At 37.0% G+C, this 20,795-nt stretch overlaps 1 protein-coding gene across 1 annotated transcript; it reads right to left on the bottom strand.

The window, feature by feature from the left end:
• Nucleotides 1–895: 895 nt before the first annotated feature.
• On the bottom strand, nt 896–19,701 carry castor2 (cytosolic arginine sensor for mTORC1 subunit 2). The gene is made up of 9 exons (XM_077547288.1): nt 19,394–19,701; nt 11,539–11,609; nt 10,788–10,981; nt 7,284–7,416; nt 7,081–7,204; nt 5,242–5,352; nt 5,079–5,161; nt 4,902–4,996; nt 896–4,825 (listed from the first exon to the last, which is right to left on the bottom strand). Exons 1-9 carry the CDS (start codon nt 19,504–19,506, stop codon nt 4,763–4,765), a joined length of 987 nt encoding a protein of 328 aa, XP_077403414.1. The 5' UTR covers nt 19,507–19,701; the 3' UTR covers nt 896–4,762.
• Between the last annotated feature and the right edge of the window lie 1,094 nt (nt 19,702–20,795).

Below are 20,795 nucleotides of genomic sequence, written 5' to 3'. Positions count from 1 at the left end.
TGTGGTCACATATCAGTGGATCCATTTTGCAATTTTTAGAAAAATCCCACAGACAGCCCTCTTAAAAAAATCAATGTGGTTCCATCTTGTGGACAAATTTGCTATTGCACCCTCTGCTGACTTCGATCAAGAGTCCATTGGAACGGATTGATAATAAATTAAAAAACTATCGGAGCCAAATTAAATTCAGTTCAACGTTACTTGAAGGATACGCCGTGGTGTCTTGAGCAAACCTTTCATTAGGAGACACACTATTCATTCAGTCATTTGTTTTAGCTTACCACTAGAAGGAGTAAAGACACTTTAGGATCAAGGAGTTTGTAGCCTACTTACAATCGCAACCAATTTGGCAAGATCTCGCAATTAGTTTTATTTTATTTTCGTCGTAGAGGAAGAACATAATATGAAAACTTCAAAGAGAAATCAATGTATTCAAGTTAGGCTGGCTTAGTGTGTGGCAACGTAAGATGGGCGCCGGTGGCTTCACGTCTTCCAATGGCGAGTAAGCGGCATTGTTAGTCCATTCATATACAAGTCCGTGAAAGCCAGCTAAACCAGCTGCTCTCCACAGGATCGGACCCTTTGGCTCCCTCACCCTGCAGCGCAGTGCCACAGTGGGCGGATCGCTCAGTTACGGACTCGAACAATGACCTCAAGTGTGTTTTTTCAAAAAGTAGCTTAAGATGGTTTCTCTGCACGATAAGGCCAAAGTCTTTACAATGTGCTAAACAGCCGCTACTTGCCATAGATTTCTGCAACTATATTTCAGCCTTCTTGACCAATTTTCTTCTTGTCTTTTCATCAATTTTTTTGGGGGGGATGCTTTGCTACTTCACTACTTTTGTTTGCTTTGGTATTTTTTTTTTATGAAAATAAAATACATGTCAGATGAGGCTGCAGTGTCACCAGTTTATTGATTAAAGTATACATTGGGAACAGATCAAAGTGAGGACAATAAAATTAACACTAAGTCACAAATAAAAAAAGAAAGTTTTAATTCTTCCACACGCACAAAAAGCTCCAAATCAAAAGAAAATTGCATTGAAATGGAATCAGTAGAAATGACTGAGTTTTAACACTGACAAAAAAAAAATGTTATCGACTACTCTGGTCTGAAAGGTGAAGAAACTAACAGCAATAACAACAACAAGAAAACAAATACATTTTTATTATCAGCAAATGTTTAAGACCAATAGTCATCTCCTGTTTTTACTCATCAGTTCAGCAGGCCTGTTTTTGGGCTGGGGTGGGGGTCGGGGGGCAACCTGCATTAAAGTGCAGATGATTGGTCAAGGGATGTTTGAGGAGGAGGTGTTCCAAAGATCGGAAAATACACACTGAAGGTGACTCTCCTTCATGTGTTAGCTTATTATTACGTCGTCATTATTCTCGTCACAAAAGTGGCTCAGTAATACATTACGGAAAAAGGAAAAAAGAAAAACGCCAACACTGGGAGCAACGACAACGTCACTGCTAATGCAAACACCTTTTTCTGGATTCTTGGCGGGAAGGGAAAAAAAGAAAAAAAAAAGAGTGAAAGTACTGTAACGATTTTCGGCGAGTTAAGCAGACAGGCTAATAATTTGGCGATAACATAAAATACGGTAAATACATTTGAAATTTGAAGGCGCTAGTAAGTAAAGCTAGGTTAATTTATTGCAAAGCAGACCATTTTTGTGCAAGAAAAAAAAGCGCGAGTTAATCTAGGCTAATTGTTTATTGGTCCTCACTAGTTTGTAGCAGCTTCAGCCCGTTTTGTGGGTTAAGCTAAGCTAATCGTTTCTTGGTTTTAACTTTGTTTCATCATTCATTTAGTTAAATAATGGTTGGCAAAATGAGCACATTGATGATCAAAAATGCTTAAAAAAAGCTAACTAGTGATTATCTTTCCAATTAAATAATTTAAAGTTTTGAGGTGCAACTAATTAAAGCTAGACTGACTTTTCGCATTAAGCGACCATCAATTTAACGACCAAATTCTAGTGGAGGGTAATTTAATTAAGAACATTTTTAGTATTTTAAGTGAGATAATCCAAGCTAATCATTTCTCACTATTTCGCACATTTTTTGTAAGAAAATAAGTGCAAATGACTTATGACATTTCAGACTTGTTAAATCCTTACAGGCATAATTTGGGGGTTGCTTATCACAATAAAAAATGTATAAAATAAAATAAACAATCAAATATTTTTAATAGAAATTGTGAAAAATTTGGAGGCGCCATTTTCTAAAGCTAGGTGTTAGAAATTAATTAATTAATTATCTTTGCATTAAGCAAAGATAATAATTTTTGTGCAATAGTGAGAAAATAAGCGCAAGCTACTTGTTAATTGCTTCTAGCCTCGTATTTTAACGGGGAATTCAATTTTGTTTGTGCAACTCCAGAAAGTGAGCGTAACACAACATCTTCAGTAACTACAGCTTGTTCCTTGAAATAAGATAAGTTGATTGTTTATTGGTCCTAGGAGATTTTTCCCCCAATTAATTATAGGCTTGCTAAATGATTGTACATCATATTTTGGGGTAGGGTTATAAAACAAAAATCTAACTATAGATGATCTTTTCATTAAAATTACTAAAAGGTGGGCTTTTTTTCTTTTTCTTTTTTAGGTCATACAAAGCCAATACATTTTTAAAGGTGAATTTTGTGTGTGTGTTTAAACAAAGAGAAAATTAGACAATTGTTGTATGACATTTGTAGCAGCCTATGCCAGCTTCATATTTCAAGAGAAGCAAATTGTCTGCTAGTCTTGGGTGAATTCTATTTTTGCAAGACAATAAGAACAATTTTCAACATTTCAGGTTAGCACAATAGTGGTTGGCTAAACTGGTGGATTTTTTTTTGGGGGTGGGGGGGAACAAACTTTTATTAACATTTACATCTAAATCATTAAATATTTGTCAATACCAGCTAGGTAAAGCCAGTCAACTGTTAACGGGTTCAATTCCATTTTCTTTGGCGAAACATCTGGCTTGCAAAAAAAGGGCGTAATTTACATATGAAATTTTTAGTTTCATGGGTTAAGATACACTAATTGTTTCATGGTCCTAGCTTCGTATTTAAGTGTGAATTCCATTTTATATTTATTGGATTAAAAAAAAAAGTTTGGCAACGCTAGTTGTTAAGGACTTTAATAAAAAACAAAATCTAGTTATTACTCATTGAGTCAAACGTCATCATCGCTAGTAACCAAAACCAGGGCAGCCTTTTGGGTTACATCAAGTTTCTTAATCCGAGTTTCGTATTTATACGCACATTTCAAATTCCCAATAACAAAGAACATAAGCGTGAATTGCTTATTTCTAATCATGAGCTTTTTCATGTCATTTGACAAATTCTGCAAACTTATTTATCCGTCGCAAAAAAAGAAAAAAAATGGTCAGAAAGGCTAACGTTTTTTGTTAAACGGCAAAAACGATATACAGTAGAATCATGTTAACAGTCAAATCAAACTTAGTTACTGAGTTAAGCTTAATTACTGGGAAGAAAATAAAATAAGTTCAACTTCCTTATGTCATTTTACACTTTGATGTATGAAACCTAAATTGTAGTGAAAATTCAGTCTTGAGAAAAACAATGTAAGCATACAGTGAATAAAAGTATAATTTAGCTAAAAAGAAATCAAATGTTTTTACTTTCCGAATTCTTGTACAATACTTGAGAGCTAACCAGTGACTACGACGACAGCAATATGAAGTGAAAAGGCAAGAGTCCGAAACATTCAGTCGGTACAAAATTCAATGTCAAGTTAGCATCGTCTGATAGGGGAAAAACAACAACACATATTTGACAAACTACGCTGCTAATATTTTGGATTGTAACGTTATGAGCGGGAAAATAAGTTACGTTTTTCCTTCGCTATCAAGTAGTCAACAAACTATCAATGCTACATATCCTCTGTCGATAGCAGATGGACTGAATGAAGTCAAAATCCTCCGAGCGGTGGGAGGGAAGCGACGGTTGCTCGCAGTGTGAGCGCTTCGACAAAAAAAGAAAAATGGAAATAAAAAACAAAGAATCTTTGTCGAGATGGATCAACAATTTCACGTTAACGGCGGCGAACGCAGCGCGGCCTTAGATTGCACAACGAAAGGCATCATCACTTTAGGCATTCAAATAAAAAGGAGAAAAAAAAACATCTTGGCACTGATAAAAACAATTGAGGGGAAAACATTGAAAACGAAGGGAGAAAAATCAACATGAGAAAAAAAAGAAAAGAAAAAATTGATAAATTAATAAAAGAAATGACTAGAAAAAATGAATACAAAAAATGAAAAAAAAAAAAACCACCAACAAAAACCAAAATATGCGAAAAAAGGAAAATTAACGCCCCAGAAAATTTTGAGGTATAAAAAAAGAAACTGTGAAAAAATTTATGTAAAAAAAAAAAAAAAAAGTAAAAAAAAATAAGACAAAAACATAATAAGTAATAGAAAAAAAAACTGCAAAAAGCTTGTTGTAGTAATTCTTCCACGAGTACATTCATCATCCTTCCACTAGAGGGGATTTTGTAACTAACAGTAGGTGCATGTGAAGGGGTGAAGCAGCAACAACTACCAGGGCGGGGCCCAGCAAGGTGTGTGGGGGTGGGGGGGCTGTGCCCTGGGTTGGCATCAAAAAGGAACAATGGAAGGGGACTACGGAAAAATGGCTGAGCGACAAAATCCCCTTTGCACCTCACTCCAAGCTGATCCGCAGTAGTCTGCTAATTAACTCCTGACAGTTTTTAGAAACGCTAAAACCTTTTTGCGCCCATCCTCGCTACGCCAGATTGCTCTCGGTCCTTAGCGCTCCGATCACGCTCTGGATGTTTTCCTCAGGAACCTGCAGAAGATGCCAAACTTGTTTTGTAAGCATTAATTTTATCCCCCAAAAGACGTGCTAGGATAGGCTAGCTCACCAGGGCGTGGTCAAACTTAAAGGTGCTAATGTAGTACGCTGGAATGTCAGCGGTCGCCAGGGGTTCCGATATTTGAGCCACAATGCCGCATTCGTCTGATAAAATAAATAAATGAATAAAAACCCACCCATAATTACCAGTTCGGAAGCGCTAGCTCAGAGAAGCTAACAAACTCACCAAATCCTAAAGGTTGTCCGCCGATTCGGACCATTTTCCAAAGCTCGCCAGAAGCGCTGGTGAACAGGACGTTGTTTGGGAACCTGTGGAAAAAGTCGGAGCAATTTAGCCAGCTTTGAGCTAATCCGAGCTAACTAGCCATTGCTGTTACTTTCCCGCTAACCTTTGCGTCGTCTGTTCATCCATGACCAGCGAAATGTAACCTTCGATTAGAGAGAACGAGAAGAATCGAATGTGGCTGGCATCCTCGCCGCATGTGCCCGATTCTTTCGACCTGGAGACGCAACACAAAACAAACAAGCCAAGTTTCAAACCTAAGACAACCCCAAAATCTAACCAACACCAACCACTAATACTTCAAACTAGTGGTGTTAAAATGAGTGTGTTAATTTTGAGTTCATTTAAAGTTCATTTAACGTCACTAATTTTTTAAAAATTACTTGGAAAGCCCGTACTGGGGGGAGTCCAGTCGCAACGCAGCAGTCCAGCACGTCCACGTCAAAATTAATTTAAGTAATAAATGCAATAATAATGCATATATTTGTGGAGAGTGGGGTCACATTGTATTTTACACATTTTAAAAATGTGCAGAGTTTCACAATTTACTTCATGTTAACAATTGGAGAGTTCTTAATATGAAAAGAAAAATGCACTGAGCTGTCGCCAATGTCTTACAAATGCAATAATGCCATCGAGTGGCAGGAAAATAACCTTGACACAAATCAATATAACACGTTTTTTTAAAAATCTTTTTAATTTTAAGAATTATTGTGAAATTGCTGTCTCAATGACCAAAAGATGCAGTCATATTTCTATTAGTTTAAAATTTTCCCCACTTTTATGTTAAGAGTATGAAACTTAGAAAAACAATTCAGAACAGATACAATTTGCGATAATCGTGAGTTAACTATTGAAGTCATGCGATTAAATACGATAAAAAAAATTTAATCACCTGACACCCCTACTTTAAACCTTAAAGTGCTGTCACTAATGACTTTTTTAAAGAATGGAGCCTCCTATCGATTATTCCATCAACTAATCGATTAACAAACCCCGCCACCCTCAAAAAATGAATTTGTAATTAATAACTCCACAAAGGTTGAACCTGAGTTGAATTTAGTGGATATAAATACTCATTGTTCCTTATCTTCTGTACACATATGCACATTTTACACAAACATCAACAAAATGAGCCTATGCTAACTCCCTTGTGTCTGTTGTTAAGAGCTTTGTGGCCAACTGGGTCCATTTGGCCCGTTTATGGACTATATGCCACGGAGGAGTCGGGACTTCCGACTCTTCACTCATCAACTTTGTTTCCGTTTCCAATTTGCGACGTGTGGGCCACGCGTCCCAGTACTTGCGCTTCCACCTTTGTGCCCCTCGGTTGCGCATTCCCGTGGACGGGTGCGAGGCTGCGAGTGTGTGGTGTCTGTCTCGGTGTCCGAAAAGCATTTCAGATAGCCGAGACGCCCTCCCGCCGATTGGAGTAACTTGGGAGGAGTGAGTTTTGTTTAACATGGTAGATACCGCAGTGTCTCAGTTGCTGATGCACGTCAGGCCACCCGCCATCTTACGTGTGTCGGCGCCAATTAATGAATTAGAACTCTTATTTCTTTAGTGATTTTGACGCGGATTGTTTGAGAGAATTTTCTCCATTTTCAGTCTAAAGAGACCACAAACTCTAGGAAACATCTTAATAGTAGTGTTTTGGTGATAGCCGGTTGGAGTCCATCAGCAATAAGTGTCCATGTGGAAGCACGAAATAATGGTTCCGGCAACTTCCAGGAGCCGCAAATATGTTTTTTTTAAATTATTAAAATAGCTTCGACGCATGCATTCCCCCCCCAACCTTAAACCTTAACACTAGTCCTTAAACCCCTACCCATCCCCAAAACCAAAACGCCAACCATACACCCTAAACACAACCCCTTAAACTTAACCCCTAAAACAAAGTCTATAAACCTCCAAAGACCAAATTGAAAGCTAAAGACCAGCTTACCCTCCAGAGTAGAACATGACATCCATGAGCAGGGTGGCTACAGAGGGAAGCGTGTCCGGATCCAGGCTGGTCACGCAGAACATGTTACTGGGGCTGGACAGCGGGTGGATGATTGGACGCGGCACTGGCGGCGGCGGATGTCAACAGGGTTAGTAAGAACTGAACACAACAAACGTGACTAATCCTCCGCGTTCTTCACATACCGAGTTTGGGTTTGACGAAGCCATTGGTCACCCCCAGGTGGTGGGCGGCAACGGTTTCTCCGTTGACCACCCGCAGTAACGTGAACTCCGAAGACAGCGTGTGCATGACCATGGGGAGGTCTCGTTCTCGGACCTGAAGACAACACGGTTCAGTCAGTTGGAGGTTCGCACGCTCGCTGATGTCTTTTAACTGCGCCGAGAACAACGTGATTAGAGATTCATGAGCAGTGGCTCATTTGCATGAAACAAACGTTTCAGAGAGTTTATTGTAAGACTTGATCTGTTGTGAATTTTACCAATCCAGTAATCGGGACCAGATGTCAAGATGCAGCAGTGTCCAGACAGGAAAGCTACAAATGTACAATACCTAGAATTCCAGCAGCGAGCTCCTGAGCCGCTTTTACGTAACAGATTGTCAACACTGACACCATTTTTTTTGTTTTGTTGAAGCAGAGCAGCTCAGCAGAATTTGTTTTTTTAACCCCCGACAGTGAGGACTGACTCCACTGAACTGCAACCTCCACAATTTCAGTGATTTAAGGCCCCTTAACCAGAAACGCAAGCAATGTAAGATATTCCCTTCAAAATGTTTCTGTTATGGATCAGTTTCAAGCCGGTTGGCCGGAAAAGTGGTCGAGTTCAGATGGGGCACTTCAGTACCCTTTATGAGTTGGACTTATAACCATGAAACCTGAAACCATGGAGGCATTGAGACCAAGACTTTTCTAAGAGAGGATTTGTTCCTGTACCAAAGAAAAGGGGCACTGATACACAAACAGTATGAACAAGACCAATAGCTCCCCAAAGTGGTTTCAAGACCAGACTCAAAACCAAGACCTCAAGGGCAAACTCCTCACTCAACTGAAATTTCCTGTAATTTATGACCCTGGTGGCCCTTGCTAGATTTGAGCGAAAACATGCCTTCACACTGTAGTAAGTACTACAGTTCCACTGTACTTGTGCCTTTATTATGGGACTGCTGAAAGCAGCAGCACATATTACTCTCCACCCTAGAAAATCCCCAGATTTTTCCGCAAAAATGCGGCCCGTACCGTAGATCGCATCGGGACAAATGAGGTATCAAACGATGCGGCTCGATCTGACTCGGTGCAGCATTACTTTTCTAGGAATTCCGAGTTACCATGGTGACGCAATTCCCAAAAAACTCCCAAAGGAAATGAATGGCGAAAGGGGGGACAAATTACAGATCAAGCACCTTTTTCCAAGACACGCTGCGCGCGCATACATTATCCGACCGATATGAATTTTAGCTCATTTTGTAGCAATTTTTCCCATCTTTAGCTCAGTGTCGAAATTTATTTTAAGGAATGAAAGCTCTCCCCCCTGTGCGGGTTCAAAGACAGTGAGTGAAATAGCCTTCTATTACACTCTGTGGAGCAATTAGGCTTTGAGTGGCGGGAACCAAAAAAATATATTTCCAAAAGTCAAAAGTTTCACTTTAACTCGTCACCATGGCCACAATCTTTGCTCACTAGACATCAAATTCTCACATTTTGTAGTGACAAGTCTCTTCTTTCAGACAAACTAACTTTTATTTGGCTAAGGTGTCATTTAGTACCTTTATTTTCACTTTAAGCGAGGAGAAGTCGGACTAACTCGCCTATCTTTTCCATGTTAAATTCGCCTCCTTTTTCCTCTTCATTTTGGATAAATCATAAGTTTTCAACCTGCTCTCATTTGGTCATTTTTCATCCGATTAAAAAAGTGAGAACATGCTCGCGTTCCCCAAACCCTTGCCGTTCTAACGAGCCATTTCTTGAATCTGCAACTTGAACCGTTAAGTCGTGAGAGGCTTTTGTTCGAGGTGTGCGTCTCTCATACAATATCAATGGAATGTGGGTGCGTGACGTCTCCAAGTCAAATGTGCGTGCGTGAAAAGTGCATTTTTCTTAAAGGGACAGTGAGATACTTTTAGTTGATGTTGATTATGGTTAACTTCCACATTTCTTGACCGATTCCAGTCGTTTAAATTTTAAACTGTTCAGCTCATTTACAAGAGTCAGCAGTCCCATTCAAAATTTCCGCGGGAATTTTTCTAGTTCAGATTATTCTACATTATATTTTATATTGCATTATACTATTTTTTTTTAGTGCTGTCACTATTGAATATTTTTAGAATTGATTAAGCCTATAATTGGATTCATTTTAATTTTGCATTAAAGTGTATTTCAAAAAAAACATTTTCCCCCTAATTATTTTGATTTGGATTACTTTGCTTATTAACTCATTCACTCACAGTCGTTTTCACTGAAGCAGCCCCCTTCGCTCCCGGCTGTTTTACTGGATTTTAACAGATTTTGCAAGGCCCACAGAATATTTTGTTCTATTGCTATAAAAACATGGAACTTACCAAAAGAAAGATTAGAGTCTCTTCTTTCATTAGGAAGAGAGTATATTTGTTTCTGTTTCCGTTTTGCAGCAATTAGCATTAAAGTATAGCTAAGTTTCATCAATATTCACCAATTTGTTGAAAACACTGGCAAAAAGAGCTTTTTGCAACATGGCCCTGGTTGATCTCTTATACTCTGCTGCCACCTCCTGGCTGTTTTTGTAATAACTACCAGTGTTTTTCCGATACCGGTACGGTAACATGCCAGTACTACTATTTCCGACGATAATATAGGACTTTGGATGCAGCAGCTTGTGTTTTACTTGTGCACAACATTCACTAATGTGTGATGTGTTTACTGCATACCAAGATAGAATATCCTATTGACCCTTGAATTTTCTGAACAATGGCAGGGCAGCTTTTTCTTGTTGAAAAAAACAACAACCCAGGTATCGGAACGATATCGGCTGATATCCTTTTTTGCAGTATCGGAATTAATATCGGGGTCCAAAAAACACTAATAACTATCGCTGCTTCAAGCATTTGCTTCTGTTCAGAGGCTGCATCAAAGCCTTCTGTATGCTCTAGCATAAAAAAACATTTAAAAGAATATATAACTACGTCTTTGGGAGCATGGTAATATTTAAAATAGAACGTATTTATATGTTTTTGGGAGCAAATTAGTTAACCAGTGATTGGTGTTTATTTCGTACTTCATATTTGTATAGTGATTTAAAAAAAAGAGAGAGAGATTGATTTGATGTTACTGGTTTGGTCATTGTTTTCCAAAGTAAAAACAGATGTTTGCAAATGTCTTATTTTGATTAAACACGGAAGATAATCAGTCTTCTTTCATGAAGGACTACAGAAATCGGTGAACAATTACTGGTTGATATGCTGAAATCAGTATTTGGACAATTTTAGTGGAAAAAAAGGCTCCAAACGATGACTCGATTATTAAAATAGTTGACGATTAATATGATAATCAATTACTTGTCAATTTATCGATTAATTTTGACAGTTTTTTAAAGTTACCTATTAAGAGCCAACCCTGAATTTTGGAAAAGTCCTGGTTTATTCCTCAAATTCTCACAGAGAGTTCCCAACTTTGAAAAATCCCAGGATTCTGTAACCTCCCACGTGTCGCCACTCACCAGGATGAAGTCGGTCTGATACGTGGACAGCATGAAAACTGAGATGTTGTGGTCAGCCAAGGGCGCAATGACAGATTTGGCGATCTTAGTGACGCCAATGGGCTGCGAGTTGGAAGCGTTCCCGCCGCCCGACACCACGTTGAGCGCCAGCCATGTGGCCTCGGCGACGCTGATGTGCTCCGACTCTGGCAGCTCTGCGGGGGGGAAAGACAGACAATAAAGACCATGCGGTATTCCTGGGAACGCAATAGACACCTAACACACACAAAAACAAACTTTGCTGGAACAAAGACGGCAAAATTATGATAATTTTTTTTTTATATGGACTTAGTATATTGTAGATATTGACATAACACTCGAAAAGTTATTCCTTTTGTTCTGAAAAAAAAAAGAAAGAGATTTGTTCAGAGATATGTGATACATCACAACCATGTCAGACTTGGAGTTTGTGTTTTAAATAAATGTTTGCAATTTATTTTGCAGATCCCTAATTTGAGAACCACTGGCCATGCTTATCAAGCTCTCGCTCTCCCACCCACCCCACATCTCTGGTCTCCGGGGTAACGGTGGAGATTTGCTCAGGTGTGTGACCACGCGGATTCACTCACTGAATAGCGAGTGGCCCGCCACCATTAGTGACAAAGTGTGCTCAAACACTGACCGCCCAAACAGACGTCGTAACCCCCCCCCCCGTTACACAACACGGTGGGTGATGATGTCACCGTTGCCGCGGCGACTCGCCGAGGCTCACCCTTAAAGCCCTCCTCGTCCACGATGATGGTGTAGTCCTCCGGCGTCTCTGTCAGGCTGAAGAACTTGCACCTGCGCGGGGGGAGATGATGACAGGTCAACCAAGGGTTTACGACTAACCATTAGTAGAATGTTAGCATTTTGTTCCCTATCCTTGACATCTATACACTCTATCTACTAATACACTCTTTGTCCTCACTAGCAGTAGTAAGGCTTTTCAGCGCACTAGTCGAAAGCCTGTCTCACTAGTAATATTTTTCTACTACTAGTGTCTATGGAAACCTGTTTGAGTAGTTCTTCAATATCCTTGATAACAAGGTTGAGGTTCATGTATGCTCTTTGTCCTCACTACTAAGACAATACCGTAAGCTAATTGAAGGACTAGGGTGCAATAGTTTTACTAGTGTGGCAAAACTGCGCACTAGTTGAAATCTGCAAGCTACTTGTACTATGTAAAATGTCACCAGTAGTACCCATAGCATGCTGTTTTTGCCTCACTAACATCATACTAGTATGCCAGTATTGCCCGAGTTAAGTATTTACTTATTTACAAAAAATTGATTCTCATAAGAATCGCGATTTAGTATCATTCAGAATCAATTTTAAATGTCCCAAAATCGATTTTATTTAAATTATTTTATACTGTCTTCCCTTTGTTTGTGTGTGCCTTTATTGGGAGCGCTGTTCATGTTGTACCCGATTTGGCCACTTAGGGGCAGTGTGGTTCCACGCGGTCTGATACACTGTTAAGTTGTAGCCACATTAGAGAGTAGAAGGAAAAAGTCACAATCAAGTTATTCTAATTTTTTTTCCCAGCGTGGAGCGATAAAAGTGATAAAAGTGCCGCGAGTAGAGCACTAATTAGCATTAGCGAGTCAGAGTGGAGTAGATCATTACGATTCCTTGAACATCTATAAATTGAAGCAAAAATCATTGTCAATCAAATCATTTTGAATAAAAAATTGCTCTTAACTCTTTCACTGCCAGGCATTTTCAGAAACGGGATGTCGCCAGTGCCAGCTGATTTAAGCATTTTGACTGATCTTTCAAGGTCCACAGAAAATGTTGTTTGGACTATGGAAACACACATACTACCAAATGAAAGATTGAACTCTCATCTTTCATCAGAAAAAAAGTTTGTTTCTACCTTATTCGGTTCTTCAGTAATCAACAATAGAAAATGGTTACTTTCACCGAAATTCTCTGTTTTGAAACAAAAAACGGAGAAAAAGAGCTTTTTGTGAAACGATGCTATTTCATGCACTCTAGTGAATTGTACACTTCTTTTTGTCCATGAATGATGCCACAAACACCTAAATAGTGCTTTACTTCTGTAATACACCACCACCAACAATGAAAAAGTGTTTTTAGTTTGCAAAATACGTTTATTTCCATTCAACAGTGTAACAATTTGACAAAACAATTTCGCAAACTATTTACAAATGTGTGCAACTGTGGTACTATTTACAATTATGTGGATGTTTCAAATACAGTTTTTCTTTTTGTAACGCTCTCCTGCGTGCAAGGAGAGGGAGCAGGGTTTGCACAACAGATTACTTTCACTTTCCATTGTCCGTTTCGCGTGCAGACGGCCTTTTTTTCCGGGGAATAGCAAGTAGCAGACTGTACCCACTTCTCCGATGAATATGCATTGGACTCGGGGCACTCTTCGTCGTCCGATTGAGCGTCCGCCTGAGCGTCCGCCTGAGCGTCCGCCTGAGCGTCCGCCTGAGCGTCCGCCTGAGCGTCCGCCTGAGCGTCCGCCTGAGCGTCCGCCTGAGCGTCCGCCTGAGCGTCCGCCTGAGCGTCCGCCTGAGCGTGCTCGGTTGTGCTCCGCGTTTTCCGGTGTTGGCATCGCTAGCCCGTGAACCTTTTATGACGTCGTCATAGCCGCCGCGTCAACGCTTCCAACTTCGCCGTCAACCTCGGAGTCACCATCATCATCATCATCGATGATGATCATCGTCGTCATCAATGTGCTCTTTATAGCGTTGGTCGATGCTTTTCGTCTTTGAAAAAAAATGCTCGAGCGTGAGCTACTTGCAAACCGGTCGCCATGTTCTCTTCTCTTCCCTTCCCCAGCCATTGTCCCCTCTAGCTCCGCCTCACGTCTTCTACTGACGCCTACCCAATCTTGTCAAAAGAGAGTCATTGCTGCCATCTAGGGGCCAAAAATAGTCATTAGGCTAACTAGATCTGCTTGAAACTTTCACCACAGCTGGCCAAGGCTTCCCTCCACCCGTTTCAAAAAATAAATAAATAAATAAATTGGATGACGTCTTTTAACGTCATTGGCGGTGAAAGAGTTAATCGAAAAATCGGAATCTAATCGAATTGTGAGACATTCAAAGATTCCAACCCCTAATAAATACAATTACCCACACTTACAAGAATTTGAGAGTTTTCTATCATGTTACGGCAACCAAAAAGCCAATTTATTGTGGGCTCACTTGTCCAACAATGTGGTACTACGCTGACGATACGCAACTTTTAATTTGAAACATTTGGCCTTTTTTATTTTTGAATTTTTTTATACAATTACACATTGAAAAAGTAATATTTTTGTTGTAATAGTTACACTAAATTATGAAAAAAAAACCCATAGTGCTGTCAAAGTTAAAGCATTAACGCAATCACATAAACACAAAAATTACCGCATTAACCCCTGGGCGTCATTATAGTTTGATCAAATTCTTGTAATTTTTGCCAAAATCAGGCATTTCCTTTGAAGTGTGATAACTTAATCATTTATGAATATTTTTTTCACTTTCAACCGCTCAAAATGTTCACTGGCATCAGACCTATCTATACATATATAGTTTAAAAAAAAAAGTTTTTTTAATGCCCTCTATGGACAATAATAGCAGTATTATGCTAACAGCAAAATTAACTATGCTGTGTATATATATATATATATATATATATATATATATATATATATATATATATATATATATATATATATATATATATATATATATATATAAATAAAGGTCTAATTTGAATATTTCATATGACATATTTAGAGGCTTGAATAAGTCCATAAGTCATAACAATATAATTTTTTTATGCATGCCCAGTTTTTCACAATGGCATTTTTCTGAATAGCACAAAACTCTTGTAATTTTGCCGAAATCAGGCATTTCCTTTGAAGTGAGATAACTTAGTCATTTATGAATATTTTTTTCACTTTCAACCGCTCAAAATGTTCGGTGGCATCAGACCTATCTATACATATATAGTTTTTATTTTATTTTATTTTTTTAATGCCCCCTATGGACAATAATAGCGGTATTATGTTAATAGCAAGACTAACTATGCTGTATATATATATAAATAAAATAAAAGACTAATTTGAATATTTCATATGACATATTTAGAGGCTTGAATAAGTCCATAAGTCATAACAATATAATTTTTTCTGCATGCCCAGTTTTCACACAATGGCAGTTTTCCGAATAGCACAAAACTCTTGTAATTTTGCCAAAATCAGGCATTTCCTTTGAAGTGAGATAACTTAGTCATTTATGAATATATATATATATATATATATATATATATATATATATATATATATATATATATATATATATATATATATATAATTTGAATATTTCATATGACATAGTTAGAGGCTCAAACAAGTCCATAAGTCATAACAATAGAATTTTTTTAGGCATGCATTTTGTATTCATTTATTAGCCTTTGGTGCCACCTAGTGGATTTTTGTGTTAACACTCAAATTCCTCTATTTTCATGTTTAGGACTCGTCAAAGAAGCAATTGCATCAGTAATCACGGAAAATGCATTATAACACATCAGGTTTACAGCATATCAAAAACTGTGATTTATAATGGGAGTCAATGAGCCAAAATCGGGCATTATTAATAGAATTTCGTGTAAATCTCTCCCTCCTGTTTGGTAATAATTATAAATAACAGCATGGCGCCAATTTGAACTTCTACATTTTTTAACAATCCTGGTAAAATGTCAGGTCCCTAGTGTATTTTTTTCAAATGCTTTTTCTTTGATGAAACACAGAAAAACATAAAAATGACAGAAAATGGACAAATAACGCCCTGGGGTTAATCATGTATTAATGCAGATTACACTATTAATTCTAACTGCAGGCAATTGTTTTTCCATTTTAAATTATGCAAGTAAATAACTGATTAAAAAAAAGAGGAGGATGAGCGTGTGCAGTGGATCAAAAAATGTTGAAGACGTGCTCATTACATTAAAATGTCGAAAGAATTAACACATAACAGGTGCTCATCAAATTTGGCGGGCAGAAATTGTTGACAAAAAAATCCTTTTTAATTGAGAGCTTAATCGTGACTAATCAAAATTCTAAGATTTGAATAATCTGATTTTTAAAATGTAATCGTTTGACAGCTAAAAAAATTGACTATATTCTCATAAAATTACTATTTTCTAGAAAAAAAATCTGACTTAGCTCTTGCAATCTAAACTTTTGTGCATTTTTTCCCCATGCAGTCTCGTGTTTAAAAAAAAAAGTTTTCCCCACTATAAACGTTAAACTTTTTCAAGATTAAAAAAGACAAGTAATTAGAAAAAAATATGACTTAGCTCTTGCAATTTAAATTTTTTTTTTGCATTCCCCCCCACGCAGTCACATATTTAAAAAAACTTTTTTTTCCTATAGAAGTTGAACTTTTTCAGGATTTAAAAAAAGTAATTTGAAAAAAAATCTGACTGAAATTATAATTTTTTTTAGTAAAACCTTACAACTTTTTCCCCCTCTTTGTAGTCTGCGGAACTGATTGCTAAATCTTTATTATTATTACCATGTCTGACCTATTGTGTGGAAATCTGGGGAAACGCATATAAAACAAACACCAACCCCGTTTTCAAACTGCAAAAAGGGGCCATTAGAATTATTAATCGATCAAAATATACAGAACCAACACATTCATAATTTATTAAAACAAATGCATTTATTAAAATAAATTTACGACTTAGTCGAGTTTAAAATAGCACAAATAATGTACAAAGTACACAACAATCTATTCTGCCCACAGTACTCAGAAACTGTTTGAAATTAGAGAGTCCTTATAACATAAGGGCTACAAGTGTCTACAAAAAAATTCTAATAAGAACAAATATTAAGCAAAGGTATGCTTTTGTAAAAGGTATTAATTTGTGAAATAATTTTGGAACTAACCTGAAAAGATAGATGCGAGTCACTTGCTGAATTAAAAACATTGTTTAAAAGCAAAGTAAAAAAAAAAAAAAAAGACTCATATCAGACATGAGCTGTTAAAATTGCATAAAAGTTGAAAATGTTTTTTTAGTTAAAAAAAAAAAAAGATGTATCAGTATGAGTGTAATGAAAATTGTATATGCGAGTAACTATAAGGATATGATTCATAAATGTATTATGGTATATGCCTATACATTTAATGTACATATATTGCTGGCAAATGTACGCATGTCAAATTGCACTTGTATACATTTTTTCTTTTATTGAAATACATTAACCTATTATTGTATCAATAATGAAATAAGTTAAAACATACAACGATGTTTTGAACAAATTGAGAGAGCCAACAGTTTTTGTTTGACTATTGCGGGTGTGTCTTCCGCCAAGGTCACATAACCAATAAAAGCATCATGTGGGCCCACGCGGCATGGCAGCGATGACACAAATTTGTCCAAACGTGACATTCGCAGAAATATCTAAATGGCCGGCAGGCGAACCCAAGTCATGTATTCCTTTGAAGCGTTAAAAGGAGCAAGAACGCGTCGTTATTTCCTTATGTCCAAATGAGCGTTGATGCCATCTCAAATTGTTCTTGCCCCTCCGATGGTGCCGTTCGGTTCCCATTAACGAGCTAATTGAACCTCGGCATTAGTGGAATTCGCAGGGCATGCAAGGAACTTCACAAGGACTCTTTGACGGAGTCTTGTTGTTGTTGTTGTTGCCGCTGAACTCTGAGTGACTGGGGAACATTAATTACATCAAATATTTGTGGAGGAAGGGGGGGCCAGAAGGCCTAGGAGGCATTTTAAGATCACGTCCACAGAGGCAGGACAATGATTGTTCTTTAAAAAGTTAACCATTTAGCATTTTGCTGCTTCACTGCTTTTTTTTTTACAACATTAAAAACCCGATTGTTAAACAAAGACAATAAAATGCTAACAGCTAATGTTAACAGCTGGGTAGTTAAATTCTACACACGTCAGCTAGAGAATAACCAAAAATAGAAAAAAAACTCCCCCCCAAGTTTAATCATTATTAGAACAGCATTTTAGATAAATGGATAAAAAGTCACAATCCTACAAGAATTAAGTCCTTTTTTTTTCTTTTTTTTTTTAAATGTGTGGGAATAATTTTTCAAGAAAAGTTTAAATTCTAACAGAATGAATTTATTATTTTCCCTGAGAAAAAAATGTTGCATTGAGGTGTTTTTATCTAAAAATAAATACATTTTAAAAATTGTATGAAAATTCAAAAATCTTAATGTTACGAGATCATCAAGTCAACATGGCTAGTTCTTAACATGAGACGTGTATGGCAAGATGACACAAGCTACTGTTTAAACGTAAAAATTAATTTGTTCGCCTTACAGAATAATTGACCAAGCTACTTTTAGCCCTATAAAACCTGACCCATGAAATACAGAAGACAAAATTTAGATTAGTTGTAAATAGAGTATTTATTGGTCCTTTTGAACAAACAAAAACTTTCTTCTTTTTTTTTTAAATCAACTTCCACATATGACTTTTGATTTGTGTCATATTTGACACATCCGGTCACAATGCTTCAAATTCGTATACTTCTGACTGTCAAAAATACAATAATAAACAGACATATCAAACATATTCGTATTTCCAAAAATCAGAAAGAACATTTCCCACTATTTATAAGTATAGGTGTCTCTCCTTTCTCAATTGGGGCGACGTTGCAAGGTCACTGGAAAAGCAATCAGCTGGGTGACACTGCCCTCTAATGGATTATCTGTGCAATGCATGTGTCGGATCATATACGTCAGGGTTTTAATGGCAAAACAAATATTATACTCATCAGTCATCAAATAGAGGTCTCAATATGTATTGTATGGTACGTTTGAATTTATAGGGTTAACTTACTTCTACTAAATCAATGAAAAACACCAATGAGTTTAAGATTTTTATTTAAATGTTCAAATATGATTTGGTCAATTAGGCTAACAAATTTTAACTTTTGTACTTTGACTTGAATTTTTTTTAATTTATTTTTTTAACTTAAGTACAGGGGCTGACGCCTCTGACATGGGAACAAGAGACCATTTCTACTTCCCAGTTGGGGAAAATCAAAACGTGTCATGAATGAATCATTTGAGACCAAAGATGTGTTTGTGAAAAGCTTTGGCGAGCTCACATGGTGAGTTTAGAGGAACTTAACCTGCTTAAGGCTCACATTAATCACAGCCTGGCGACAAAAACAAGTGCTAAGGCCTCCTCTCGCACGGCGAGCATCTCCTCGCCGAGCCCCAACGCCGGTCAGTGAACGCCACGCACTAGCAATAATGCCACTTTTGACGCTTTAATAACGGAGTTTTGACGAGAACGCGTCCAGTAAAAGACACTCATATGAGTCGAAACACACGCCGGGATGGCGCCGATTCAGCTAATGGTGGCACAGATCTAGTAAAGGCCCGGAAAAGCGGAGCGAGAATGAGCAAACGTACAGGCACAAAAAACACATTTAAACAGCATTATGATGCCTTCAAGGTGCCTCTGTAAACTAGCAAGACACATTGAAAAATTACGCACATTTGAAGCTAGTTGCCTTTAAAGTCCAACACTAACGAGCCGGTTTTGCTGTGTGAAAGCGAGAAGAATGAACATACCTGGTTTTAGAGGCCAGGAAGGCGAGTTTGATTAATCCGTGAGTGCAAATCTGAATGCCTTCCTTCTCTATACTGGCCACTTTCAAGCTGTGCTCTAAAATGTGAAGCTCCATCTTTTACGTCTTCTCATTGGAAAGGGGGGCGGCTACGAAAAACAAACTACAAAAAACAACTCTAGAAAGCTACGTACAAGCAAATAACAAGGGCATTAATAAATACATTGGCGCCCCAGCCTAAAGTCGTCTTAAATAGAGAAAGAGGAGAAGAAGAGGGGGGGGGGGAGAGAGGGAGAGAAAGAGAAGCAGAGAGGGAGGAAGAAGGCAAGAGGTAAAAAAAAAAAAGAAGGAAAAAAACGGACCTGCTTCAAGGTGAAGACGGAAACGATCACACTTCCGGTCGGAGGGTTTACAAAATAAAATGAGATGGTCGTTATACGTAAAATAAATAAAGGTACCTCACTCAGTATGTTAATGTTATAACTATTGAATATATTTCTGAACTATTTGTTTTAATTAAATATGTTTTGAATAGTTTCCTAAATAAAATAAAACATCTAGATATATTTCTTCATTTAACATATTTAAAAAACAAAGCAATAGCTGAATGTTTAAAAATAGAAATAATCTTAAATGAAGGTTATTTATTTTATTAATTCATTTTTATTAAATAGTGATCTTAAATGTATTTTCATAATAAAATTAATTAAAATATTTTATTCAATTCGAATATATGTCCTTACTATATTTTAATTAATTACAATGACCCAAATACATTTCACTAATAATATATGTTAGATCCTTTTATTTACTAAATGAAATAAAGTTAAATCCAATATTAGATATATTTTTTTCAATTTATAAATTATTTAAAAATATATTTTTTAATGTATTTTGGTCATTTTTGGTAATTAAAAAAGAAGATGTATATTCAATTCATAGTACACATTTTTAAAGTAGCTACATTTTGCTGTCAAAGTATATTTCATTTTATTATAATTCATTAATAAGAGAAATTAAAAAAAATCATAATTTAATTTCATAAATATTTTAATTTTAAAAATATTTTGTAAATCAGTATTATTTTTCTTTCTTAAAAAAAAAAACCTCAAAAAATGTTTACCCAGGATTATAAATTTCAAATCAAATCAAATCTAAACTATATTATGTTCATATTAATGTCATGATTTCATACTAATATTTAATAATGATAATAATAATAATAATAATAATTCTTAAACAAATAACAGTACATTACGTTGGGAATTAAAAAAAACACACCAAAAAAGTTTATTTTATTTTGATGCCAGACCAGACAAAACGGAAGCTGCTGCCTTCCTGCTTCCGGCAACTTGTCGCAGGTCCTGAATGGCAGAGCGGCAGAGGCAGCAGCTCCCTGCCTCCTT

The sequence above is a fragment of the Vanacampus margaritifer genome, chromosome 16 (assembly GCF_051991255.1).
Source record: "Vanacampus margaritifer isolate UIUO_Vmar chromosome 16, RoL_Vmar_1.0, whole genome shotgun sequence".
Lineage (NCBI taxonomy): Eukaryota > Metazoa > Chordata > Actinopteri > Syngnathiformes > Syngnathidae > Vanacampus > Vanacampus margaritifer.
This window is presented reverse-complemented; position numbering and strand designations above follow the sequence as displayed.

Bases quoted from the DNA above. Each gene is read 5' to 3' on its own strand.
- castor2 (XM_077547288.1), bottom strand. From the start codon at position 19,506: ATGGAGCTTCACATTTTAGAGCACAGCTTGAAAGTGGCCAGTATAGAG. The intron at 7,417-10,787 runs GTGAGTGGCGAC...TGTTGTCTTCAG, and splicing joins ATCAGACCGACTTCATCCTG to GTCCGAGAACGAGACCTCCC. The intron at 7,205-7,283 runs GTATGTGAAGAA...CGCCGCCGCCAG, and splicing joins CTTCGTCAAACCCAAACTCG to TGCCGCGTCCAATCATCCAC.